This window comes from Centropristis striata, chromosome 21 (genome assembly GCF_030273125.1).
Source record: "Centropristis striata isolate RG_2023a ecotype Rhode Island chromosome 21, C.striata_1.0, whole genome shotgun sequence".
Lineage (NCBI taxonomy): Eukaryota > Metazoa > Chordata > Actinopteri > Perciformes > Serranidae > Centropristis > Centropristis striata.
In genome coordinates this window covers 9621136-9648410 of record NC_081537.1, presented here as the reverse complement: position 1 = coordinate 9648410, position 27275 = coordinate 9621136, and the positions used below count along the sequence as shown (strand labels likewise).

Here is a 27275-nt window from a genome sequence, read left to right as displayed (position 1 = left end):
CTTGGCCCCTGCTGTGGCCCCTGTGTCAAATTAATAATAAAATTATAAATTTAAAACGATGAATGACGGAACAATTCTTACCTATTTTTTCTTCAAACAATATTGCATTATACACAAAAGGAACCCAAAATATGTACATTGTGTAGTTAAATAAAAGCAATAAGAGCTTGTGTATATTTAAAAAAAAAAAAACATCATTCTGACTGTACTGCACTTTCAAAAAAAAAAAAAGTAATTGTGCACAAAGATGAGAAATATCATTGCCGTACAAAAAAACCTGTTCTTGTTGGTAAGTCTGATTGTTTCAATCAATGTATTTGTATCTTCCAAATATATTTAAATGCAATTTTTAAACAAGGTAAAATAAAAGTTTTGAATGCTTAAATGTCATCTTTGCAGTTGTTAAATATGCCCCTCTGATAAAACACTGGCCCCTCCTCGGCCCCCACAGAAAAATTGGTCTAGAACTGCCACTGATTATGACACTGTAAAATTAATCCAGTACAAGTAAAAGTCATGCATTAAAAACGTACTTATTACTTACTTACTTAGTTACTTACTTACTTACTTACTTACTTACTTGGGGATATACCACAGACCAAGTGAACCACATAGAACACATTTATGATGTTTTTAAAAAAAAATATACCCCTAAATGTCAGAGATCTGTAATGGGACACATACGATACATTGGGTGTTTATGGTATTTATGTTTATAATATTTCTTATTTTAAATAAAAAACTAGACACATTTTCTGCTTACAGAAACATAAATTTGCCTTTATCTTTGCATCTCCACAACATGTATCAAAATTGTGACATTAATAGTGCTGTTTAACAATAAATTATTTTTCCGATTTGTTTTTAAATAACAAAATAAGAATAAATTAATAATAAATAAAAACAAATAACCATTTGTCCTTTTGTCTGCATCTCCATAACACATATCATAATTGTGACTTTAATTTGTTCAGTTCCCTATTACAGATTAGAATTGTTAAATGGGTTTAAATTTAGCCTCATAACAAAAAATAAGCTTTTTGAAATTAGCTACTTTTCACATTTCTGTTTCCAGTCACACACCTGAAAAGTAACTAAAGCTGGCAGCTAAATGTAGTGCAGTAAAATGTACAATATTTGCCTCAAACTGTTATGGAGAAGAAGTATAAAGTCACAAAAAATCGAAATACTCAAGTAAAGTTCAAGTAACCTAAAGTTGTACAGTACTTGAGTAAATGTACTTAGTTATATTCCACCATTGTTTATTTGTTTCACACTCACAAATACAAATAACATTGAGGAAATATAAAGTATTTGGGCAGTGCTACATTAATGTCATACTGTTTAACACCAGCATGACATACATGTAACACTGCCCAAATCACTGACTGTTTTATGTTTTGGTTTTAATACTATTCTGTGTATATTTCCGTATATATTTTATTTATATATATATATATATATATACTTTTTTATTGTCCATACTACCACAAACAACGACATACAACAAATTAAGAATAACAACAACAGCAAATGGAAAAAAGGAAAGGGAAAAAAGCGTTTCCTGTCGTTTTCGCTGGTGTACCCAGTGCGCATGTGCGGTTTCCTCACACGTGTGGTGAACGTTTGGACTGGCTGCATGCAACAGAGCTCAGAGAGTTAGTAGAGTCCCAAACATATTATCTACATTACACAAACAGTGCGTCTTGTTGCCTTTCTAACCTAGGTGAAAGAAAATAGTCCTCCGTGAAGCATTTCGCCGAGAGGGCCGGAATACGGAAAAAAACATTTACAATGGTGAGTGAAATAGCAAGCTAACCGACTAGCTAACTATTAGCTAACGTTAGCTAAAGTAACTAGGTGCTAAATTGAACTAACACTAACTTTTAACTCCCAACACCCTCATGTTTATCCGCTTCATATATAATGCTTTTTGTTAATAATGTGGGTGTACTTGTTTTGTGTGCCGTGACCAGACTGAAGCCCAGGTGAACCCAAAGGCCTACCCGCTGGCCGACGCCACGCTGTCCAAAACCATCCTGGACCTGGTGCAGCAAGCCTCCAACTACAAACAGCTGAGGAAGGGAGCTAATGAAGGTGAGGGATCCTAAATGTGTGGTCTAGAAAGCAGCTAGCGAGTGGGCAAATGTACAAGCTGTTGCTTTGATCATTCTGCTGTCGGAGAAGTCTGAAACGTGGTCTGACCATGTTAACAATCACAGCTGGGTCCCAAGTCTGTGTATGTAATGGTGTTGAATCTACAATCTTTTTTTTGTGAGCTGCTATTATTGTTTGCCTTTCTTGCTTGTATTTTTCTGTTTTGTTATACTTTATGTATGTATATATATATTTTTGAAATGCATGTAGATAAGGCATCCACAATTTCATTGTACTTGAGTATGATAACAATGAAGATATTTCTGATTCTTCAGCTTACTAATTGTGATCTACTTCTTCCACAGCCACTAAAACCCTGAACAGAGGCATCTCTGAGTTTATTGTGATGGCTGCTGATGCTGAACCACTGGAGATCATCCTCCACCTGCCACTGCTCTGTGAGGACAAGAACGTCCCGTATGTGTTTGTCCGTTCCAAGCAGGCCCTGGGCCGGGCCTGTGGGGTGTCGCGCCCCGTCATCGCTACCTCAGTCACCATAAAGGAGGGGTCCCAGCTCAAACCACAGATTCAGTCTGTTCAGCTGGCTATTGAGAGACTGCTCGTCTGATTCTTCTGTTGCACTGCTGTGACAAAGTCTTCTTGAAAAAAGGGGAAGACAAATTCCAGATTGAAAGTAATTGTCTTCTGTTTGATTTGAAAAAAAGTTGTCAAGAAGAACGATTTTTTTTTTTTTACTTTTTAGGACATTGCATAAGTGTATCAGTTTGCCAAGGCATCACCTGATTCATATTAAATGTTTTTTTTAATTATACCTGGTGTTTTGTTTATTTCATTGTTTCATCTCATTCAGATTGTGAGGTTCCTCTTGAAGTATTTGATTAGAGTACATTTCATTATAATACACAATACATTGACCAACTACTAGATTAAAATGCATTATTAATAATGAGTGATAGTTCTGGTGGAAGAAGTAATTGGATCCTTTAGTGGAGCAGAAAAGGGCCAATTGAACAATATTAAAGTGCTCATTTGTTCTTCATTCAATTACACACAGTATTATCAGTAAAAGTATTATTTAGCAGAAAATTGCCATGTTGCTGGTGTTTATATGTGGTATTAATGCCGATGCAGCAACATGTAAGCATTTTACTGTCACAGCTGGTTAAGGTAAAGTTCGTTTTAACTATATTAAGATAATTTAGTCCAGCCATTCCCAGAGGGTTACAAATTATTAGAATTATTTCTTTTTGTCCTACATTTTTAAAAACATTGTCATAAATTCAGCCAGTGAATAGCTGTGGGGTGGACATGGAGGTGGTGCCAAGTTCTAAGTATCTAGGTGTTTACCTGGATAATGAGTTGGACTGGTCCCTAAACACAGACGCTCTCTACAAAAAGGGGCAGAGCCGCCTCTTTTTCTTCTTGAAGCTCAGATCTCTGGACATCTGTAGTAAGATGCTGCAGATGTTTTATCAGTCTGTGGTGGTAGTGTGTTGTTTTATGCTGCAGTCTGCTGGGGAGGCAGCATCACACACAGAGATGAAGGCGGTTGGACAGACTGGTCTAAAGAGCTGGTTCTGTGGTTGGAGCCAGGTTGGACACACTGGAGGAGGTGGTGGAGAGATGACCTGTCAAGATGTTCAAGGCCATCCTGAAATACCCAGATCATCTGCTACACAAAACCTTTATGGACCAAAAAAACAGCAGTGGATGGTTCCTCTCTTTTTGTTGCAGGTCGGAGAGATACAAAAGATCCTTCGCTCCTACAGACATCAGGCTGTCTCATTCTAACAGAGTTACCAGACTAACTGCATTTACCCTCAGGGATAAAGTAATTTTGATTTGATTGATTTGATAAAAGGGTTGGCTTATACCACTATTACAAGTACTACGCTATTCCCTGAAGAAATCAGTTAGTTAAAGTTAACTAAGTTAAAGTTATTTGGCCTAATCAATTCAAAAATAATTAAGACCATATATATTGTTGTGGATCCCTCATTTGCAGCTAGAACAGCCTAGAATATTCTGGGATGGACACAAATCCAGAAGATGAGTAAGCTAAACATTCACAATGTCAATTGAGCTGTTGTATCATTGTGGGATAATTATTACAGGCACCGTGTCCAGTGTTTTCATACTGTGATATGTCAACTTAAAAGTATATACCAACATACTAAGGTTTCAAACGTACTAAAAAAATCCCACATACTGTTTTAGTGTATTAACTAGCTATATGTAGAGCAAAAATAAAAATACATGTGACACTTGCTTGACTGTTGTTTCAAAGCCATGAACAGCGCGGTGAATAATACAGAAATTGAGATCTTAAGATGTCACTTAGTTCAGTGTTTGCTATTAATGTATTTTTCTAAAATCTAAAACATTATTTTTTTAGCGCTCTACATGTCCTATATTCTTATGTGAGTGCTGTGATCAATAATGTATTTGATTTTAGAATAGTAGCCTGACATTATTGAGCTTTCCTGAGTCATGGTTAAATCAATGCCTAGTTTGAGCTAAATCATTGGTGTTTATAACGTCTTGCTCCGCCCCTGATTTTTACTCTGACAGCCCGTCCTCCTGTTGCTGCTCCCCTCCTCTCCCACTGTTTAAAATACCTTACTGCTCTTGAATGCACCTCGGATATAAACTCTGCGGTTTGAACTTTGGACCAAACTCTTCCCACTTAGTTCGCAGACACAGCAGCCATGGCAGGTCCTCCGGTTGTCATATGGGAGCGTGAAGTGGCGGGTCTGTTGCGCTACAGAGAGCTGGTCCCCCGTCTGGAGGACGCGTTGGGGAAATTCTCCAGACGGGACAGCGCGGAGGTGATCCAGCCTGTGCGCACCACCCTGCCCCTGCAGAAACACAGCGGGTAGGTAGGCCTTTACCGTAGTTAAAGAGCAGATATAATGAATGAAACATTAACAAGCTGTAGCTATTGCTTTGGTTACTTTACAGCTTCCTGGGAGTGATGCCAACATACATGGAGAACGACGGAGTCCTGTGCACAAAGTTCGTGTGTTTCTACAAAAGGGAGGACGGTTCAACTTTACCAGCAACGCAAGCCACAGTGATGCTGCTAGACCCAGAGCATGGGAATGTAACGGCTGTGGGTACAACTGATGCATGCACAAATGACTGGCTGTATTAACTCTGCATTAAAAACAACCACTCTTAACCCTCTGGGGCAGGGATGGGCAACTGGAGGCCCGGGGACCGCATACGGCCCGCACCCTCACTTGAAGTGGTCCTCAGTACAACTAGATGCATTTGAGCATGAAATCTTAAAAGTGCAGTGTAAAAATGCACAAAATTACTTCTTGCAATTAATGTTGGTCTGCTGTTATTGCACTGAAAAAAAAGAAATCACAGTAAGTGGTTATTTTTTATTTGCTTCAAACCTTTTGTATTCCTATTTATGCTGTTATTCATGCACATAGCATGAAATATGTTAAGTTACTGCACTGTAAACATATTTAAAATTGCAGTTTCACCATATCTGGTTAAGTGCACGGTCCTATATGTGGCCCTGTGGTAGTGTCAATTAAAAACTGTGGCCCCCTCCAGCATTTAAGTTGCCCATCCCTGCTCTGGGGTCTATTATGGTGGTGTCCTGATCAGATCATGTGACGTTTAACAAAAAAACTAAGGTCACATGGAGTGCTGCTATCAACTTCACTCCAAAGTGCATACTTGAAACTTTCTCCCAATTTTTTTTTTGACATTCCTAGATCATGTAAAACCAAAGATATGATAGTTTTAATTTGATAGTAATATTTGAGCGTTGGTGTAGCTCTCTGTGTAATTTTGCACATAGTTTGTTTTGAAGAGTTGCAGCTAACAAGGAAAAAAAGCCTATACATATACATGTTTTTATGGGACTTTTTTGTATATAGTTTTATTATATTTAAATGTTTTACCTTTTTATATGTTCATATGTGTATCCTATGTTTACATGTTCATATGTGTATCCTATGTTTACATGTTCAAGTTCCAAAACAGTTCATTGAGCATATTTGTGGTTTTTATTGTGGTAAATAGTATAATTTGTCAACTCGGATTTCATGATTTTTGGGCTCAACATGTTGATAAAGTAGGTTAAAGTGAGAGAATAATTGTCAGATCATATAGTTGAAGAAAAAATGGATAAAAAATATGGGTATAGTAAACATTTTTTATGTGGTACATGAAGGGCAAAATCTGAAATATTCAAAAATGGCCAAAATAGGCTCAGAGCCCGGAGGGTTAACATGTTTGTCTCACCCAGTCAGGCCAGTAAAACATGTTTTTCAACCTGCAGATACTTGCGGAAAATAACTCAAGAACTCAAGAACTGTTACATCTTATCCACTACATTTAGCTGCAGTAGTGGAATGTAACTAAGTACATTTACTCAATTACTGTACTTAAGTAACATTTTGAGGTACTTCACTGCATTTTGAGGCAAATATTGTACTTTTTACAACTTTTTTCAAGTTTTAAATGCAGGACTTTTACTTGTAGTGGAGTTATTTCACATTGTGGTATTACTACTTTAAGTTAAGTAATGGATCAGAATACTTCGTCCACCAGTGTTTAGCTGCCAGCTTTAGTTACTTTTCAGGTAAAGATTTAACATGAAAAACGTGATCAATTATACATTTTTCATAAATTAAGCCACATAACAGTATATTAAGTAGTCAAAATGATCCCTACCTTGACGACAGTAAAATGCTGATTACATAAATGCATTGATATGATAATCCAATAATATATTTTGAATATATATAACATTCTGAGTGGTTCCATTCTGCATAATGAAAAGTTTTACTTTTGATACCTTTACTACATTTGATGGTTTTGTTCTTTAACTTAACCCTCCTGTTAGGATCATTTTTCATGAACAGCAATAACCTGGGGCCTGTTTAATTATCCAAAAGTGTCAGAAACTAAAAAATCCCCAAAAACAATGTTTAGATTTAATTAATAACTCCATTACTAACCGTTTCAATAAATATTTAGTGCAATGGTGCTCTTTACCTCTCAAAGATCATGAGGATAATTCACTCTTTTTTCATAAAAATGGTTTTACATGACATTGATTTTTTTTTTTTTAATGAAAAAGTACTTTTTACTATTTTTTTTTGTTTTTTAGATATTTATGCTTTGAAATAAATAATTAAATTAAATAATTAAGTTAGATTTTGAATGCAAGAATTTTATTTTTTTCTGCAGTGTGGTATTAGTACTTAAGTAAGGAATCTGATTACTTTCTGCTCCACTGGCTGCAGGTCATGGATGGAGAGCTGATCACATGCATGAGAACTGCTGCAGCTTCCGCCATCTCTGCTAAGGTTTGTTTTTTTTAAGGTATGGTAAGGTTTTTTTCTAATCGTACACTATTGCTGTCACTCTGACACAGTCTTGGTTGTGTTTTTTGTCGTGCAGCTGCTGATGCGTCATGAAGCAGAGGTGTTGGCCATCTTGGGGACAGGAAGACAGGCCATGAGTCATTACAATGTCTTCACTGAAATGTTCTCATTTAAAGAGGTACAATTACACCAATATCTTGTACGTACGCAACAGAAAAGAAGCATGGATGTATCAGTTTAGGGCAATGTAATCTACTTTTGATGAACAAAATTCAGTTTGTGACTCATTGATTCCCAACTCAGAAGTTTCATGAGCTTGTGGTTATCCCAGAGGTCACAGCAGGTCATTTTATACAGAGAATTCAAGACTCAAGAAATGCTCTCACTGCAATGAAATGGCTATTATGAGAACGACCACCATCACACATGAAAGTAATAAAATTGGACTCATTGAATCCACAAGGATCTCAGCTTTCATGTCATGCACAATTTATACAATTCCAACACTGTTTAGTAAGTGCAGCATGCAGAAATAATCAAATACAATAGGTAAGAGTAGCATATTTGTACTGCATGAGAAAAACTGCGTGTTTTCTGCCTCAAACTGCATGTGATTAGCATAAAGTGGGCATGTCTGTAAAGGGGAGACTCGTGGGTACCCGTAAAACCCACCTTCCTTCAGATATCTTGGGGTAAACTGATTGATTACTGTTGAAATTAGTTTTCGGTAACACTTTATATTAAGGTCCTTGTAATAACCATTAATTAACAAGTAATAAGGCCCTTGTAAGTCCTTACAAGATGCTTATTAACATTATTGGGTTTATAAGCTTATATAAGTGTTAATAATGGCATTACAAACACCCATGACCCACCCATTATGTCTATGCCATGCCTTTATTAGTCTTATTTTGTTTGCTTATTGATATTAAAATATACTTTATTGCTCATCTATTACAAGTTAACTATAAGTTAATTATGCTTTTTGCAACTACCGGATCTAAAGCGAGAACAATGCCTTATTACTTATACTTATACTTATACTACTTATTACTTAATTAATGGTTATCAAGGACCTTATTATAAATCGTTACCTAGTTTTCTTGTTCAATATAAATATGGCAGGTTTTTCAATAGCTGTCACACTTCCTTTGTATCTTCTCCACAGGTGCGTGTGTGGAGCCGCACAAAACAGAAAGCAGAGGAGTTTTGCCGCTCTGTCAGCGGTCCTGTGACGGCATGTGCCTCAGTGGAAGAAGCGGTGAGGGGAGCAGACGCTATAGTGACGGTAACCAGATGTACAGAGCCAGTGCTCTTTGGTCAGTGGGTGAAACCAGGAGCACACGTGGCAGGTGAGAAGAACTAATTAACACAAACACATATTCTGATATATTTAGGTTGAATATCGATAGACAATATATATCCTGATATTTTAATCGCAAAGTGAGAGCAAAATGTTCAGTCAAAGTCAAAGTCAGATAAGACATGTCACAAGTAGTTTAATGAAACCGTTTATTTAAGTGAACATAAATACTGTATAACAACAGGAGTACCTTTTTTTTTTTTTTAAATCAAAGCTCCATAAAGTGCACATTTAAATTAAATAAAAATATCCTATGAAATAAAAGAGGCCAATGTTTTTCTGAAATAAATATATTTATATGAGAAAAGAATAAAGAACATTACAAAAGAACTAAATATGACAAAACCTAGCAAGGGCAGCATTTAAATATAAAGAAAGATTTTTTTTTAAAACTGTATCGATATATGCGATTTGGTCTAATTCCATTTCACATTTAAAAATATATCGCTATATCTTTTATATTGATATATCGCCCAGCCCTACTTTTACATCGACCCTGAGTATTTCCCACCATGTGTGCTTCTCCAGCGGTGGGAGCCTGCAGGCCAAACTGGCGGGAGCTGGATGACGTGTTGATGAAGGAGGCGGTGGTGTACGCTGACAGCCGGGAGGGAGCAATGGCCGAGTCTGGTGACGTCATCCTCTCTGGGGTCAGTCCGTCACTGTAGCGATGAGGAGACAGGTTCTTTTAAACTCAAGAACATAACTGAGGTGTGTGTTTTTGGCAGAATATAAGTAGAATAAAACATGATACGGGTCTCTTGTCTCAGGTGGAGGTGTTTGCAGAGATTGGAGATGTTATTAATGGGACAAAGCCTGCACACAGAGAGAAGACAACTGTGTTTAAATCCCTTGGTAAGCACAACATGATGTAAGCCTGCTCCATATTATGTGAAAAGTACTTACCAAGTCAGTATGTTAAGACTGGATTTATTATTGTTTATGTTTTTCGTGGCAATAACAGGAATGGGAGTTGAAGATGCAGTGTCTGCTAAGCTGGTGTTTGACCAATGGAAAGCCAAAGCCAGCCAACAATGAAGATTACATGTATTTCAGTCCTCTGTTTGACTTTTAAAGCACACAATCCTATTAACATGAAGTCAATGTAAGACAGGACAGCACATAAATATAACATTTTTCACTCCGATTTTGCCATAATGCCAAAATGGTAAGTCGATAAATCATATAGTTAAATCATAGTTAAAAATAATTGATTAAAGAAACCTAAGTTGACAGAAGCTGTGCTAATGCTAATGTTAGTAGTTAATGTGTTAGCATGCCGACATGCTATAATAACATGCTGATTGGACATTGACAATTTTTAACAGCGTTTTTTTTCTTTCAGGAGTTACACTACAGGAGAATAGAACAAACCTTTTAATTAATAGATATAATGAAACTTCCTGTTGATTTCTTGCACTGACAGTATTTTTTTCTGAAATGTTTAAATAGGCAAATGACTCATTATCTTATTAAATATTTGTACACTTCCAGAACATAAATCTGAACATAACACATGATGAAGCCATGTTATTGTTTCATTTTGTTGGTATTTCAGAGTGAAACGTTTTTTCAGAGGGAATTTTGGTGATTTTGGTGCAATAAATCAATAAATACTGTCAAACAGCCATGAAAGAGTTTGAGAAAAATCTCATTCTGAGAAAGTGGCATGCAAAGATATGTGTTGTTACATTATGTATATTTTGCAAGACACTAAAGATGGATTGGGTAGGCAATTTTGACTGATATAAACATGATACTTCCCTTTTTTTCTGACATTCTATAGAGTAAACAAAAATCATTACATGCAGTCTTACTTATAATTCCCTTAAGTTATAAGTGTTTGGAAAGAAGATATAAATACAACGGAGCATTTTCGATGAATTTATTTGCTTTAAAAAAAAAAAAAAAAATCAGCACATTACTTGGTGAAAATGAAACCACATTTAGCAAGAAAATAAATCCAGGTGTGCACTTCCACTGCGCTGTTGAAACACTGATAAAATGAGTCCAGATTTACAGCCATTCCACAGAGCGCCCATGCAATTTGATCATTGTTCCTTTAAAAATAAAATGCGGTAGGAATAGTTACTGCTCACATTGTACGACAGACATTAAAATCAGTTGCGACCGTCGAGTGCAAATACACTGGCTTGTAGACTTCATACAGATGTGGTCAAAATGAGCGAGAACTTCTATTGAGAATTTCAAATGATTTAAACTTCACAGATAGATTGAATATGAACCAGCACGACAACACTGGCTGCGATGCACCTTCACATGCCCGACAATCAGTCACAAAATACTGTGTTCGCTTAACACGTAGCAAGAAGAGAGCAATGGACTCATCTAGAAAGCTTTTAGGAACAAAACGAGGTCATAACCTGTTAATTATCTAGCAGAGACTGTTTTAAATGCTCGTTAATTCTAGGGAGTAATTATTATTTTAGCAGCTGCTACAACAATTATCAGTCATGTCAGGGTTAACCTTTCTGCATGATCGTATCTTGCACAGATTAAAACAAAATTTAAAAAGTAGAGACATTTTAGTGTTCATGGAGCGACTACAGAGTGACCGTTGACTGAGTTTTGGCGACACCTCAGTCTAGTCAGATGACACATGTAAACAAAAACGGTCCGCCAGCCACAGCTGACAAGAAACTAACAGTGAAAAAAAGGAGAAATTAGAGCTTCTAAAATTAAAATTAAAATTAAAAAAAAAAAAAAGTAAAATTTCATCAAGGCAGCAGGAATCTCTTAGTGTGCAGGGAAAAGAGTGCAATGTAGGACCTCCTTCTCTTAAATCTACGGTAATTTCATGGTAAAATCACATTCAAGTAGTGTTTCTTCACAATGTCTGAGAAAAATGACATGGATGTTTTTTTTTCCTGTTGTTGTAAAATCCTCCCTCTTTCTCCTTAGTCAACCCCAAAATCAAATCCCCCACCCTCACATTCCCCAAGGCCTTCGCAAAGTCACTTCATTCCTGTTGATCTGAAAGGACTGAACATATGGAAGCAAACAGAAACATTAAGTGCTGCTTGGATCTGTTAAGTCCTTTCAGATGGAAGTCTGATCTACCAGAGCTTCTATGTAAGCAAGGACACAGGGGGTGAACAGATATGTGGGGAACCCAGCCATCATCTTCTTCCCTCTGAGAGGACGAGTTCTGACTGCAGCCGTTATTCTTCTCCTCCCTGTGGTTCTGCATTACAATAATGTGCACTTCCTCTTCCTCTTCTTGATGGGCGGGGGGCACAGGACCGCCCTGATGGCTTCGTCAAACACCGTCTTAAGGCCGCGCTGCGTCAAAGCGGAGCACTCCAGATACTTCACTGAACCTGGTGGGCGAGAGCGAAGAGAGGAACGAGTCAGCAAAGCAGCTTGTTTTTGTTTCCAAGCCATTATCATACAAAGTAAGTGGTGGAAAAGGTATTCAGATGATCCCTTATTCAAGTAAAAGTACTAATACCACACTGTGGAATTACTCCACCAAGTAAAATTGCATTCAAAACTTGCTTCAGTAAATGTACAAAAGTAACAGCATCAAAATGTACTTAAAGTATCAAAAGTAAAAGTACTCATTATGCAGAATGGACCCACTCAGATTGTTTCATATATTCCAGATATATTTTTTACATTATATGTATTGATGCATTTACAGTACCGGAATAAATTATTACACCACCCTTGATTTCTTCAATGTCTTGTTCATTATAATGCCTGGTACAACAAAAGGTAAATTTGTTTGGACAAATATATTGATAACCACAAAAATTGCTCATAAGAGTTTCATTTAAGAGCTAATATCTAGACATTTTCCATGGTTTTATTGATAATGATTTTGGTTATTATCAAGAAAAGCATGGAAAATGGTTAGATATCACCTCTTAAATTAAACTCTTATGAACAAGAAATTGAAGAAAAAGGGTGGTCTAATAATTGTTTCCATGACTGTATGTAAGCAGCATTTTAATTTTGTAAAAAATAGGGCTAATTTGTTACTATAAAGTTAAAAATGTCACTTGAATTGATCTTGTTTTTGTTTATAGTTGTTGTTGTTTTTATATTGTTTTAGTATAAAGTTACATAAAATGAAAATACTCAACTAAAGTACATATACCTCAAAATTGCACTTCAGTAATTGTACTTAGTTACATTCCACTGCTGCATATAGCAAACATTTAAACAATGATAATTAGCAGGTGTTTTCTATTAATTTAACAGTGTGGCCATAGGCGTAGATAGTAGCAGAGGGCTTTTATTTTGAAGAAAGTTTTATCTGTGTATATGTGGTGTTACAACTGACTTATTTCTTTCGCCATGGCCAAGCCCTGAGGGTAGATGATAGGGGACAGTTTCTTCTCCTTGAGTTTTTCGATAGTGTCCTTGTCGTCTCTCAGGTCCAGCTTGGTGCCCACCAGGATGATGGGCGTGTTGGGGCAGTGGTGTCTCACCTCAGGGTACCACTGGTGGGGAGGAGAGAGGGGAGAGAGTCAGGCTGCAGTTTGTAGATGGAATAATCTGGAGATACTATACATCCCATGATACAAGAGTTACGATTTAATACAGTGCAATAGTAGCCTGTGTATACCCAGACTGCCTTGCACGCTCAATTTCATTTCAAACTGCCAAGGGGTCTGGAAACTAAAGCCGTTTCTTAGCCCTGTTTTAGGGATCCAATCACAGAGCGGGGAGGGACGGCAAGACGATGACACATACTACTCGACAGATGGAAGCTTTTGTAGTTTTCTAACGGATCCAACATGGCTGCAGCAGACGCGAAACTCTCCTTCGATCTCGCTGTAGATGGCGGTTTAAATAGTTTAGAGCGAAAGTTGATTTTAAAAGAAGCACAACGTTTGACTTTAAACTCCTGTTTCACCACCAAAAAGGATGTTTTAGCCTTGCCAAAGCCTAATCTACCAACTAGCCCCACTACCACTCGCTGCTGTAACGCCGGTGAGCAGAATTGAGCATTTTAGTCTCAAAGTAGAGATGGGCTAGTCTGGCTATGTAAACCATAGATATATATAAGAAATGTTGTTTATATATACATCTATGATGTAAACATAAATTTCTGTCGCTCTACATACGTCATCTGGTATAACTGATACGACTGGCTAAGAGCTACGTACAGATGCTTTTGATAGACATTCGTAGCGCCCAATAAACGGCTCTGGAGGATCGTAAATTTCCAGATTCCAGACTAAACTCATTTGTGATTAGTCTGGTGTTAGCCAGGCTAGTGCAATAGTATGTAATGCTATATAATGCGATTTGTCATAATGTAGAGATCACAGGATCATGAAGAACGTCTGCGTTTAAGAAAAGTTCACTTGTGGGATCCACATTTGCATCACTGCATGTTAACTATTAGTGTAAACCAAAACTCTGTTTAAAGAATCACATAACACATTACTGTGATACTCAAGTGTATCAATATTTTTATAGTTACAATGTATGAAATGTATTCATGTTAATCTCCCAACGAATCCAAAACAATCTCTTTCAGTTTAAATATTATGTCTGAATTACTTTTAAAGCAATACAATGCTCCTTATGCAAATCTGTATTCTGTACACATAATGGAGCATTTGCAGAGGAACAATATTGACAATTGTTTTTTGCCCCAAAATGTTTTTGTTGGCTGCATTAAAACAAATTAAACAAACATTTTTCTAACTTGTTATATTTATATATTTAAATATAGAGTTCCAAGAATTTTGAATTTGAATTTCAGAGTTATAAATGAATTATTTGTTCCAGTCATGTTTTACACTCAACTTAAGCATTTTGTTAGAATTTCAAATCAAATCTTTTAGTTTTAAAGTTGTGTCAAACGTTGTTATTATCTACTGTCTGAAACCCCAGATGTGCCTCTTCTATTCCTCCACCCAAGCAGTAATTACCATAAATTTCCTTTAAAAAACAAAGTTGGCCTAATATTACCAACGTTGGCAGAGGGGACAAACTGTAGAGATACAGAGCAGGTTGTTCTCACCTTGGCACGGACGTTTTCAAAGGAGGCTGGACTGACTAAAGAAAAGCAAATCAGGAACACATCCTGAGGAGGGAAAAACATGATAATATAACATTAAAAACTTAACAAGCAATGTGGAGAGGTTTCTGTAACAACTGAGACAAAAATAATTGCATTTTAAAATGAATCAACACTATGATACTGAAGACATACAGATAGCATACAATATTGACCTAATAAAACAAAAATGTTCACAAAACTAAACAAATCTGGGCTGCTGGTTTCACTGACTCCCACTTTCAGCTCGATGTGAGTCTTTGGCACAGAGGCCGACTTGTTGTCAGGACAAAGAGTGCAAACAAGAGCTCTCTTTCACTTCCTTGAGACAGTGTATAGGTACTATGGATACAAGGCACTACTCTGCTGAGTGCAAAGACTCTGTCTTAAGCATAACGGGCCAGTGAATAACTGCAAATCAATGCAGGCAAAGTGAAAACAGTGTTCAGGCTGACATTGTCTGGCTGATACTAGTCTGTGCACGGCAGCAGTCTGAGAAGAGCAGTTGTTGCATGAATGCATGTACATACTGTTTGTGGGTAGGACAGAGGCCTGAGCCTGTCGTAGTCCTCCTGTCCTGCTGTGTCCCACAGGCCCAGGTTTACTGGTTTCCCATCAACCATCACATTGGCAGAGTAGTTGTCGAAGCTGTGGGAAGAGAGGTGGAGATTAGCTTCAAAATTAAACATTCTGTTATACATTTCTCAACAAATCAGTGACCATCTCTATATCACAGCTGCTCCTGAGAGGCATGTGTGTTACTTACACTGTGGGGATGTACTCTCCAGGGAAGGCATTGGTAGTGTAGCTGATGAGCAGGCATGTTTTACCCACAGCCCTGAGATCAGAAAGGAGAGGAGGAAAGATTGATTTACTGAATGACTTTAAAACAATTCAGTTATTATTATTATTATTATTATAATAAATAAACAAAAACAGAATAAACCACACAAAATATGTGGTATTGGTTTCGCAATCACTCCAGAATTTCACAGTCAGTGCATATCATGTTGAACCTGTCTTACCTGTCATCTTAACAAGTCAGACAAGCCTAGTTTAACCTGTGCTGCCTAACTACAAGAGGTGTTATCTCCAAATTAAGGTTTTGGGGTTTTTTTCCTTGACAATTTCAATTGTATGTCAGGACTGGGTGTTTGCAGTCTCTTGCATTTACTTTTAATTTCCCCAAATAAATAAAACTACCTATTAAAAAGATAAAGCATATGTTCACAATAACAATAAAACATCGGAAAAGAAGGCAAAATTTGGAACATCACCATAACTATTGGTTCAGGATTGCAAATATGCCTTTGTCAGTACTAAACTTTGACTGAAGAAAACAGTGTCTGAGACTCGCAGTCAAAGCCCATTTCTTTCTCTAGTGTGAATTAAATACTTGACAAATGAAAATTACTGAGTGTTTTCTCATTTAACTAAGAACTAAAAACAGTTTAAAGTAAATTTAGAGACAAAAAAAGAAATACAGATAAACACATCAGAGGTATTAGAGTTAGTATGTGCTTGTTATTCAGACTACACAGCAGTATATCACAATATCTCAATAGGACACTTCACCACATCTGCATTACACTGCTATATCATTGCCAGCTCAGACATTAGTACAGGGATCCATTAGTGCTTTAAAATTCACTAAGTGGTTATGATGGTTATTGATTTTTCATGTATTTATTTATTTATTGTTTACAAAAAAAAAAAAAATATATATATATATATATAAGATATCATATATAAAGCAACATATAAGATATCATATGTAAAGATAAATTGTTGATAAATTAAATTATATTTTGCAGGACATATCTGGTTATGAAGTACGTATATTTGTATGTTTATATATATTTAATATACATTTATGTATGTATTTATAAGTTATCCTAACCTAGTTAAAGATTCATGGACACAGAGTGGGATTAGATAAATTCACATCCCTTTTCCACCATGTAATTAAAATTTAATGGTAATGAATGAATGAATGTTTTTTATATAAATATTAGTTTTTTCATTGCTGTTGGTCAGAAACAAAATAATAGACAACAAACGACATTTTTTTAATCCAGTGAAATATTCTTTATACTTCTTTAAGACATCTTTAAAGTTTTTGCACTGTTATAGGTGAATTTGTTGGTTTGTGACCAAAAATGAAGCACTTTTATTGTACAGATTATATTTACTGTAACCTTAGATGTGTTTTTGATTCCCTCTCTAACCTGATTGAATTTTCAAATTTTGTTGGTTTGATTATTTATAGTCTTTAAAAAATCTACATGTTCGAAATAAACATTTCAATTAATCAATCAATCAATTAGCTCGCTGCCTCTATGAAGATAATTTAATTTCCATATTTTTATCCCTCAGTTTAGTTTTTGGTAGAAGTAGTTTTGTAGTGATCTTGATATCCCATACATAAAATGTTGGAAAAGAAAGTAGTTTCAAGGCCTTAAGGGGCCGTATGGATAATGACAAACATACAACGTCCATTCAACAGTGAACCACCCAATAACTTGTATATAGGACGAGCTATCAGGTAGCTAGCTGGCAGCCTACGTCATGTCTAATAAATGACACGCTGTGAGCCACTCAGTCACACCTAACCGGAGCATGCAGATAAATCTGTCTGACCCAGCTGGACTGCAGAGCAGCACAACAACAGCTGTCGCTCAACTTGGCTCGTTATCAGAGCCTCGTTAGCCGCTAGACAACTGTTGGTAACTGGGTCAACCAAAGCAACTATGGTAGCTTTTAGCCGCCACCATAGGGGGCGAATAGGGACATTTTAGAGGTCAAAATGAGGATAAAAAAGATGGTTTAACTTACCCGTCCCCCACCACCACACACTTAATGGCCTGCATCGGATGCCTCTCTCGCTAGCAACCCAGCCAACGTTACAGCAGTCAGAGCTCAGTTAGCTTAGCAAGCTAACGGCGGCTAAAATAAAACAGCTCCTTAGAAAACTACAACGTCAACAAAGGAAGAGGAGCTCGACTGAGGTCCAGAAAACTTAATAAATGCTGGCGTTACAGAAACTATCCGGCTTCTTTCTGCTTCTCTGCAACACCCGGTGAAACTCCAAAGTTGTAATCCAGGCAGGCAACACCCAGGAAAAAAACTCTGGACTGGAGGCAAGACTGAGGAAAAACACGCCCACAGTTTGGAAGCTGCAGCTCCGAGATCCCTGCGAGTCACATCCGGTCAGATCAGGCCGGTCAAACGCTGACACCTAGCGGCCGCTACAGGAACTGCTGCTACACGGCACATCACACTTTTTAACATAAGTGACACAGCTCAACACCAAACATTAAGAGTCCACAAAAGCGCCGGAGAATGACACCTCATGACGTTGCCACGTAAAAACGGAGCAGCATCGAGCCCTGCTGTCAGCTTCGCTCTAAAGTTTTGGCTTTTAGCACATTAATTCTTTTTCAGCAAAAAGCTTCAGTAACATATTACTGAAGCTTTTGCAGAGATTTTATTGACTTTTGCAGTGTGCTTTCAGCATTTTTAATGCAATCTTTTTTGTTGACGTTTTTTGTGTAATTTTTGTGTTTTTGTATGTGTTTTTTAATGTGTGTTTTCTGTGTCTGTGTGTGTGTGTGGGGGGGGGGGGGGGGGGTTCTGTGTTTTTCCTGTTTTTTGTATTTTTTGTGTGTTTTTGTGGATTTTTTTGTGTTTTTATGTTTTGTCATTTTTTGTGGATTTCTTGTGTTTTTATGTGTTTTTTATGTATGTTTTTTGCAATTTTTTTGTGTGTTTTTTGTGTGTTATTTTGTGTTCAAAATGTTGATCAGTAAGTAAAAAATGACTAAATAATAATCAGGTGAGGTTGTGCTGGAAAATATTAAACCAGCATGGAATGATTAACATTTTTTAAGTTGTTTATACAGGCAGAAGAAAAAATAGTCAAAAACCCATCAAAATAGCCCCAAACCCGAAAGGGTTAACACAACAGACAAGTACCATGCAACAAACACAAACACAACAGAAAGAGGAGAAATCAAATAAATTGAATACAATAAACAGTTAAAGGGGGTATAGGGGATCTGCAAGTTTAAGATCCTCCATTAAGTTCCTTAAAGCATTCTTTTTCTACGTTAATTTCAGTGAGAAGAAGTAATGGTATAGCTCTTTGTGAAAAGTGTAGAAGCTGTGTTGCGTTTTCAGGAATCAATTCTTATGTCAAAAAGAATTTTCTAAGAATAATAAAAATGTCGATTGCTTATTCAATTCTCGTTTTTTTTCATACGAATACAAAAAAAATCACATTTTCTTTTGTAGATTCAGAGAAATTATCAAATTTAGAGAATAACCAGTAATGCACATCACCCGAGAAGGCACCAGCGTATTTAAATTCATAGAATACATGCACTGTTGTTTTAATGTGTTCAAAAAAATATCAATTGACCAAATCAATGTCTTAAAAATTCTTCTAACCTCTGTTAGCCTTACAGTGTTTTTAATGAACTTTTCTTAATTATTGTTTAGTGGTATAGTATTTTAGTAATTGAAGACTTCTAAATACACAAGGTTTGTAAGGCTTGTTGGAGCCTATAGTTTTGATACAATAAAGTTTGGGGAAAAAAAATCTTTTTTTTTGTATGAAATAAAGATAAGATAATTCATTTTTGTGTGTCAAGTTTTAAAAAAAATGTTTGTTTAAATATGCAAATAATGCATCATTATTTAAAGATGGAGTAATTTGCATACATTTTCAGAACAGAAAGCTGAACATAGGATAAAGATGGATTTGTTGACATATTGACCAGATTTTAATAAGGAATATCTTTTTATCACTCTATATAAAATACTGTCAACATTTTTTTTATTCAAAAAAATCAAAATATAGACAAAGATGAAACTGGAAAGTTTGGTGTAAGTCAGTACGACTGAAGTGGAGATTTCTGTCTGAGAGTTGGAGATTTTTTATTTTATTTCTTTTTTTTTTTGAGAAAGCAACCTTTAAAGATATGTCTTTTTTAGACTTTTAGAGTATTTGAACATTATGTTCTGCTACTTTTACATAACTTAAATACCTGAATACTTGCTTAATCAATTACACTACAGTTTTACATGTGAACACAAGAGGGCAGCATTTTACAATCCTTATTGTCACAAAAAGTGCAAACATCGAACAGATACAAGCACACGCGCACACGCACACACACACACTAAAACTAACACACTATCACACACTCTCACACACACACACACACACACTAGTCCCTCTTTATCTTTCCTCACTGTTTCTTTCGTGCTAAAAGTCTCATTCATTTGTAATGGTCTTATTTTTAATGGTTTTATTTCTCCATCAATTAATCAGTGACCTCATGGCAACCACTCAGTGGACACACACACACACACACACACACACACATACATTAGTAACCTTGACTCTGGACTATGTTATTTGGGGATTTTTCAAGCCAACAACACATTAATAGGATAAACGTCACCATTAAGTGGGGGGTAAAAGCAGAGCAGAGAGATTAATGAAGGATAAACAGGCCTGTCGCAGGCACATCAGGGAGGCTGTAAAACACAGTGGGGTCACACTGTGGGACCTCAGGACGTCAAACTGAGAAAAGACATTAAAGGGGAAGTCTACTCTGACGGAGTGCTCATACATCACTAGGAAAAAAAGCATATTTTAGAAATAAGTAGGACTGAATGAATTTGTTTTTACCCCCAAAAAGTTTTGTCATATTAGACTGTATGTAATATTTGCATCCAGATTAGCAGCAAATCCATCTACTGGTTTTACCCCAAATAATCACTGCTGGTTAGTATCATATTTTGACAATTTTCTCCTTTAAGTGCAACATGTCTGTATTTAGTGTTTGTTGGCATTATATTCCAGGCTGTTATACTGCAGCCTGGGCTCCTAAAAAATATGTTGCCATGCAACAAAACTCACGGATGGATTATTGAATGGGCTTAATGGGCACAGGTCCAGGGGCTCGAAGTATGAAGGGCCCCCATGGCCTTCACTTTCATGCAAAATGTTACTGGAAGAGGTATGAACAACTAGGAAGACATGAAAAATGACCACAGTGAAACATAGAACAATAAAGAGACACCAAAGACTACAAAGAGACACTAAACGACTCTAAAACAAACCTCAAACCACCACAAAGAGACACACTACAAGTACAGAGACCTAAAAAGACTACAAAGAGACACAAAAGGACCACAACAGACACTAAATGACTACATGGAGACACAAAACAACTCTTAAAAAAACACAAATCACCACAAAGACACACTAAAGAATTACAAAGAAGCCTAAAACGACTACAAAGAGACACAAAACTACTTAAAAGAGACACAAAGAGACAAGAGACAATAAACAACCACAAAGAGAAACAAAACAACTTAAAGTAGACACAAAATTATCACAGAGACACTAAACGACTACAAAGAGACACAAAATGACTCTTAAAAAAACCTCAACCACAAAGAGACAAGAAATGATGACAAAGAACCCAAGACAAGTCAACATTTTGGGAAATACACTTATTTTCCCTTCATACCATGAATCGGAAGATTGATACCACGCTCCATTGATACATAGCCAATAAGGTTAGCTTAGCATATAGACTGAAAACAAGGGGAAACAGCTAGCCTGTCTTTAAGAGGAGCTTTGAGCTGGTTTCCACCAGCCAGAACTGCTTCACGACTGAACTTTGTTGCTGGGGCTTTTATTGTGCACTGTCACGCTCAGCTCTCCTCCTGCTTCTCCTGCCATCCTCCGTCCACATGCATAGAGACATTTTATCGGATCATTATGTTCAACCATTAGCTCTCTAAATAATCACCAAGATTTAATGACCCCTGTCATGGAGCTCTCATTTGCATAGGAGTCAGATTGACTGTCTGCAGGCAATCAACACTCAAATGCCACAATGTGCTCTGTAACGCTATCGCTCACGACAGAGTCCACGGGAAGTCTGCTATCACACAATGTGGAGAAAGTCAACATTTCTAATGGAGTGAGAGCTAAAAGTAGAGAGTAACCGCTAGTTACTCCCTGGATTTCACCATTTCAGATAAACAGAGCGCATAAAGCAGATGGCTGAACCAGAGGCTTTGGTACTTGTGCGGCTGCTATCTCCAGTTCCCACATGATCAATGTAAGCCTGCAGTTATAAGATGCTACAGATAACTAGCAGTGCTATGAATCATTCAGCAGCTCAACCCGTGACATCTGATGGATTTTAAAAGAATTTCTATGAAGAGGCACATCCGATTAGGCCACGGCAAATCTGATAACTCAGTTTTTCCGTGTTTTCCTCTTTTAAATGTCATATTTTGCCACCCATGAAGGCCTTTCTATCAAACCCACCCACCCACCACACATATATACCATTCACTCATGCTAAATCTGCATATATTGCTGCACAAACTGTCTCTGCAATGTAAATTCATTCATTTTTAGCGTGTGAAAGCTGCGTAAGAAGCTCCCTGCAAGCATCCAACATTCCCCTGCATGTTGTGCAGTGACAGAAGGATGTTCAGCTTGCATCATATTGCTTTCAGGCAGTTTTGTGCAGCTTGTTTATTACCCAGTGGCAGCAGATGTTACAGCTCCCTAAAAATAAACTTTTGAAGCAGTGACGACGTGCAGCATAGGCAGAGCTTTAGTCATTACATGAAAGGGGACTTCTTTGTGAGTACTTGTGTCCAGGCACATCTATTCGTAAGAGCTATTTTTTTTCTGATGACATTCTAACAATCAGATATTAGTCATCTGTGCAATCAGATTCCATCAGATCTATTAGAGCTGTGGGGTGAGTCACATGCTGCTGAAGTGGATGTGATGGAAGTTTCCAGCCAAATGGCATCACTTTGAGAAAGATGTCCCATGTGTGTTTCCTTTGTCCTCCCTCTCCTTTTCTGTGTGTGTGTGTGTGTGTGTGTGTGTGTGTGTGTGTGTGTGTGTGTAAACTTCTCTTTCTCGAGTTTCTCTTCCGTTCTTCTCCGACATCAGCCTGCTTCACTCTCTCAACCATTGTGAGAAAGGAAGTGTGTCACATTACTTGTGTGTTTGCATTAGCAGGAATTTGTGTGGGACTGTTGCAGATGGTTTTCACAGGAATTCCTCAGAAACTTGAAAAAACACAAATAAACTATCCTCTAGAGTATAAGAGTATATATATATATATATATATATATATATATGAATTGAGAATATGAATTTTAGATGGTAAATGTTAAAATTATAGTATTTTGAGGGAAATGATCATGCACGAGTCATAACCATGAAAACACATAGGTGTAAATGTGTAATTTTACAAAATACATATTTACACGCCTTTGACACACCTTCAAATCTACTCACATCAGGATTCCTTTTTTGTTTTTATAAAGAAAACTGAATAAATCACAAGTCACTTTCATCATATACACAAATCATGATTAGCTGGAAAAAGGTTGCGTGAGAAGTGATTTGCTGCTAATCTTGATGTGAAATTATCGTTATTCTGAGAAAAAAATCAATACAATACAAAATAACCCACTATTTCTTTGTTTTTGTACTTTTCTATAAACTATATATATATACATATATATATATATATATATATATATATATATATATATATATATATATATGATTAAAAAGAGACAGTGCCGACTAAAACCAGCTAATGATTTTCGAAAATAACGTGCATTATGGCATTTTTGTTAATTATTGTAATCTGGCATCGCTGGCAGTTATAAATCAACTGTAGCTGACCTGACCATGTTATTTATTTGCTTTAAATCAAGGATTTATATAAATTGCACTACATACCAAACAGACATATCTGAAGTTTGAGTGGACACAGAATATTTAGCGTGTCTCAATCAAAGTAAATCAGACTCTAATACAGATGACTGTAACTCTGAAGCTGTACGGCTTAACATCTATCTCATTATAACAGTATGGGTCATGAAGCAGGTTACTTTCTTACAACAATGCAGCCGAGAGATGCACCGGATGAATCAGGGTCACTTCCTTAATGAGTGTGACTAAAGTTCAGGGCACAAAATTTTGGATGAGCCTGTTTGGAGGACAGGATTAAAAGAGGCCACAGTGAAGAGAGGTACTGTGCAGAAACTGTCCTCTATATGTGTCTCTTTAAGGACTAGATGGCTATTATTGTTTTTTGAGATTCCAGTTTTGATAAATTGTTGTAATTTACTCTTTTGGTGCAGCTACTCTCCCTCAAGGTTTGTGATCTTGTACATTTACCAGGAAACCGACAACCTCCAGAGAGTAGAATTTGTTGCAGGCTGCTGCTGTGGGGGTTTAATCTTAGAACTGATAACAGTCATTTTTTTAACAGTGAAGATAAAGTGAAACTCCACAGGCACAAAGAGGCCCTGTTTTTACCAATACTTTCCCATGCTAACAGGCTAAACTCTGGTCTATGGAGTACGACTGCATATTAGGGTATTTGCATGTTAAAGACGAAAGAAAAAACAAAACAATCTCTGCCCCTTTCTGTAGAGAGCGTCTGTGTTTAGGGACCAGTCCAACTTATTATCCAGGTAAACACCTAGATACTTAGAACTTGGCACCACCTCTATGTCCACCCCACAGGTATTCACTGGCTGAAGAGGGGGCTTGAACCTGTGGAAATCTATGATCATTTCTTTCTTAGTCTTTGAGGTGTTCAGTAGGTTCAGTCACTAAAGGCAGAATATTGACCTCTAAAAGCCCCTTTGTCCATGCAAGTACATTGAAATGAAATGTCATTGTGTCACTTTGTTTAACAGTATTTAATATTTCTAATTTTACAATTTGCTTCTTTTATGATCCACACTTTAAGTGAACATTTTTCTTTAAAGAGCCTTCCCAAACACGAAAATCTATGTCAAGATTTGTGTCAACGGTGCGTCTCTGATTCTGACCTCATGCATCCTCTCCACTTTCCTTTTAGTGACGCAGGCATGAGGACACCTCTGAAGGCCAGAGGAATCCAGCTTGGATGCTTCCTGTCTGTCCCTGCCTATGTGACCTCAGAGGCTTTTCCAGGGAAGATCCGACCACACCAGCAGTGATGCGCTGAATATGAAGGCAGGGCCCAGCATGCGGTCGAGAGGTCAGGAAGGGAGTTGTGCTGAGGACTCATTGTGCAGAACTACAGGAACACAATGGAAGAAAGTTACAGAAAAGGAAGTGATGTGATCGGCCTGCCCTCCTCCAGTCGTGTCTGTGAATTATACAGTGAGAGTTTGAATATGTTAGATTTTCCTTTTGTTCATGCAAAGCTTGCACTGTTACACAACAAGTATGCAAACCGGTACACTGCTCCCACCCTTACTTTGCCTTCTGTGGAACAAATCTCTGCACACGGCTGCTGCTTTGAAAGTCACCTGCTGGCAGCACAGCCACTCTGACTTTACTGATGCATGAATCCATTGTTTCATACAGCAGGAAAGACCTTAGTGTTACTGGAATGAGTAAATTACAAAGAGACTAAATTTATACACATTTCCAATCAGTGCAAATGTAATACACTGATGTAATACACTGATACAAATGGTAAGGTGGGTCATTTTCCTTTGAACTTTATTGGTTCAAGAGTTGGTTTGAAGTGCAGTAGTTGGAAGAAAGGCAGATTAGAGTGTATACTACAGCACTGTATGTTTAATTCGCAACTTTGTTACGGTTAATGATCAAAATAGCCGAAGCTCAAAAAGGTCACCATGGTTTAAATACCCTTAAGGATCGATTAGTTCTGATCACATGTTAGTATGAGTGTCTTTAGTTTCCTGTATTTCCTCGAAAATGTACTTTGCTGAAATGTTCTATTTCAAATGTATGACAGCTCACTGTAGAGCCAACTTTCCCCTCTTTCCTTAAATAGAACATTATTGGTTTCACATGTTTTCCAGCTCAAAGCTCCAGGCATAAACAAATACTGACTCCACAGCGTTGGTAGTTACAATTCATTTGTGGTATTTTCCCATAAATTCCTCCTAACACCCCCTCAGACGCCTGCCTGCAGGAACCAAACAGCTTCGTCTTTACTGAGAATCTCCATGATTGGACATATTTCTGCTCCTTGAAATGCTCAAGTGTGTGGGAAGTGAAGGCCGTCAGTTTTGGGAATAATCCTGTGTTGAGTGCAGAAGTCCGGGGCAGCACAGGAAGAGGCTCCACTTCCAGTTTCAGCGGATCTGAAAAGGGTGGAGTCCAGCAAAAGCTTTCTCCATATTACAATTGAGTTATTTCCCACTAATCAATAAAACACTGGGGTTAATTTCTGGGCTGTGCACAGCGTTTAGTGGGATTAGGAACATTTGTCTCCCAAATGAACCACAACATACTCCAGCGAATATAAGAGAGGAGAAGATGCAGGAGTCAGCCTCTGCTTGGCTCAGCCTCTTTGATTAATATTTGACCCATAAAGTTGGCCTCAGTCTGACATCATTTCTGCCCGCACTAACATGAAGTTATATTTATTTTCCCCCATTTACAAGCAGAAAAAATGTTGGATGGGTGCACTGCATATTTCACTGGAATCTGGTTTTCAAGGCAGCATATGTCAGCCACATTAGAGTCATGTGCGGGGCCGGGGAGTGGATGGACTGACCCCGAGCCCTGGTGAGCAGTCATGGACGAGCATGTGCTGCAGTCTTATTACAGCTGGGCACATACACATCATGTGGGCCTGCATGTGAGAACTAAAGGGTTAGGCTAGATACTGTATACACAGTCATGGAAAAAAAATGTCCATGGTTTTCTTAATAATGATTTTGGTTATTATCAAGAAAACCATGGAAAATGGCTAGCTATCAGCTCTTAAATTAAACTCTTATCAGCTATGTTTGTTGTTATTATTATATTTGTCCAAACACATGTGCTAGGTCTAATATTTTTTCCATGACTGAATATGACAGCAAGCTGATATGTGTTTGTTAAGAAACATCAAGGTGATATGATCTTATTAATTTTTACATTCAGCGCAGAAACTTTACCATGCCTTATCGAAGTTTTATATTGTTTAAGAAAAATACATTTTGATGAACTTTAAACTATTTTGTTGTTTGGTTGTGTGTGTTTATTATTACTCCATAAGTCACTATATATAGACAATATTTTGTTACGGTTACATTTGTAGTTTCTGCACTTATTGCCCCTCTGCTGTAAGTATTTTTTATAGGTCAAAGTAGCTCTACACCGCACTCAAATCTTGTTTCATTGACTCCAGTCTCTTAGCCTAAGGGTTCAAAATGGTCAAAAAACCCTCCAGAATATTACATCAATATACCTTTGGAACAACATAGAAAAATCCATGCTGTGATTTGGTTTCAAAAACTTTGGTCATTTGGGAGATTTCTGTATTTTCATTGATTGGATGAAAAGCACTTCTGTTCCCTTAACTGCTGAGAAAAT

General features: G+C 37.1%; 3 protein-coding genes across 3 annotated transcripts; 2 read left to right on the top strand and 1 right to left on the bottom strand.

Annotated features, from left to right (window-relative positions):
- Nucleotides 1-1595: 1595 nt before the first annotated feature.
- On the top strand, nucleotides 1596-2927 carry snu13b (SNU13 homolog, small nuclear ribonucleoprotein b (U4/U6.U5)). The gene is made up of 3 exons (XM_059324856.1): nucleotides 1596-1797; nucleotides 1977-2097; nucleotides 2463-2927. Exons 1-3 carry the CDS (start codon nucleotides 1795-1797, stop codon nucleotides 2723-2725), a joined length of 387 nt encoding a protein of 128 aa, XP_059180839.1. The 5' UTR covers nucleotides 1596-1794; the 3' UTR covers nucleotides 2726-2927.
- A 1778-nt stretch (nucleotides 2928-4705) lies between these two features.
- Nucleotides 4706-11663, top strand: crym (crystallin, mu). Its single transcript, XM_059324391.1, has 8 exons — nucleotides 4706-4993; nucleotides 5080-5230; nucleotides 7392-7454; nucleotides 7549-7650; nucleotides 8641-8824; nucleotides 9364-9485; nucleotides 9606-9690; nucleotides 9800-11663. The coding sequence occupies exons 1-8, from the start codon at nucleotides 4827-4829 to the stop codon at nucleotides 9871-9873; spliced, it is 948 nt and encodes a 315-aa protein (XP_059180374.1). The 5' UTR covers nucleotides 4706-4826; the 3' UTR covers nucleotides 9874-11663.
- Nucleotides 10706-18079, bottom strand: LOC131959258 (ras-related C3 botulinum toxin substrate 1-like). Its single transcript, XM_059324392.1, has 6 exons — nucleotides 17711-18079; nucleotides 15642-15713; nucleotides 15406-15523; nucleotides 14840-14902; nucleotides 13145-13304; nucleotides 10706-12176 (listed from the first exon to the last, which is right to left on the bottom strand). The coding sequence occupies exons 1-6, from the start codon at nucleotides 17743-17745 to the stop codon at nucleotides 12046-12048; spliced, it is 579 nt and encodes a 192-aa protein (XP_059180375.1). The 5' UTR covers nucleotides 17746-18079; the 3' UTR covers nucleotides 10706-12045.
- Between the last annotated feature and the right edge of the window lie 9196 nt (nucleotides 18080-27275).

Bases quoted from the DNA above. Each gene is read 5' to 3' on its own strand.
- snu13b (XM_059324856.1), top strand. The intron at 2,098-2,462 runs GTGAGGGATCCT...CTTCTTCCACAG, and splicing joins GAGGAAGGGAGCTAATGAAG to CCACTAAAACCCTGAACAGA.
- crym (XM_059324391.1), top strand. From the start codon at position 4,827: ATGGCAGGTCCTCCGGTTGTCATATGGGAGCGTGAAGTGGCGGGTCTG. The intron at 8,825-9,363 runs GTGAGAAGAACT...GTGCTTCTCCAG, and splicing joins ACCAGGAGCACACGTGGCAG to CGGTGGGAGCCTGCAGGCCA. The intron at 9,486-9,605 runs GTCAGTCCGTCA...CTCTTGTCTCAG, and splicing joins GTGACGTCATCCTCTCTGGG to GTGGAGGTGTTTGCAGAGAT.
- LOC131959258 (XM_059324392.1), bottom strand. From the start codon at position 17,745: ATGCAGGCCATTAAGTGTGTGGTGGTGGGGGACGG. The intron at 13,305-14,839 runs GTGAGAACAACC...CCTCCCCACCAG, and splicing joins TTGAAAACGTCCGTGCCAAG to TGGTACCCTGAGGTGAGACA. The intron at 12,177-13,144 runs GTCAGTTGTAAC...CTCGCCCACCAG, and splicing joins GGCCATGGCGAAAGAAATAA to GTTCAGTGAAGTATCTGGAG.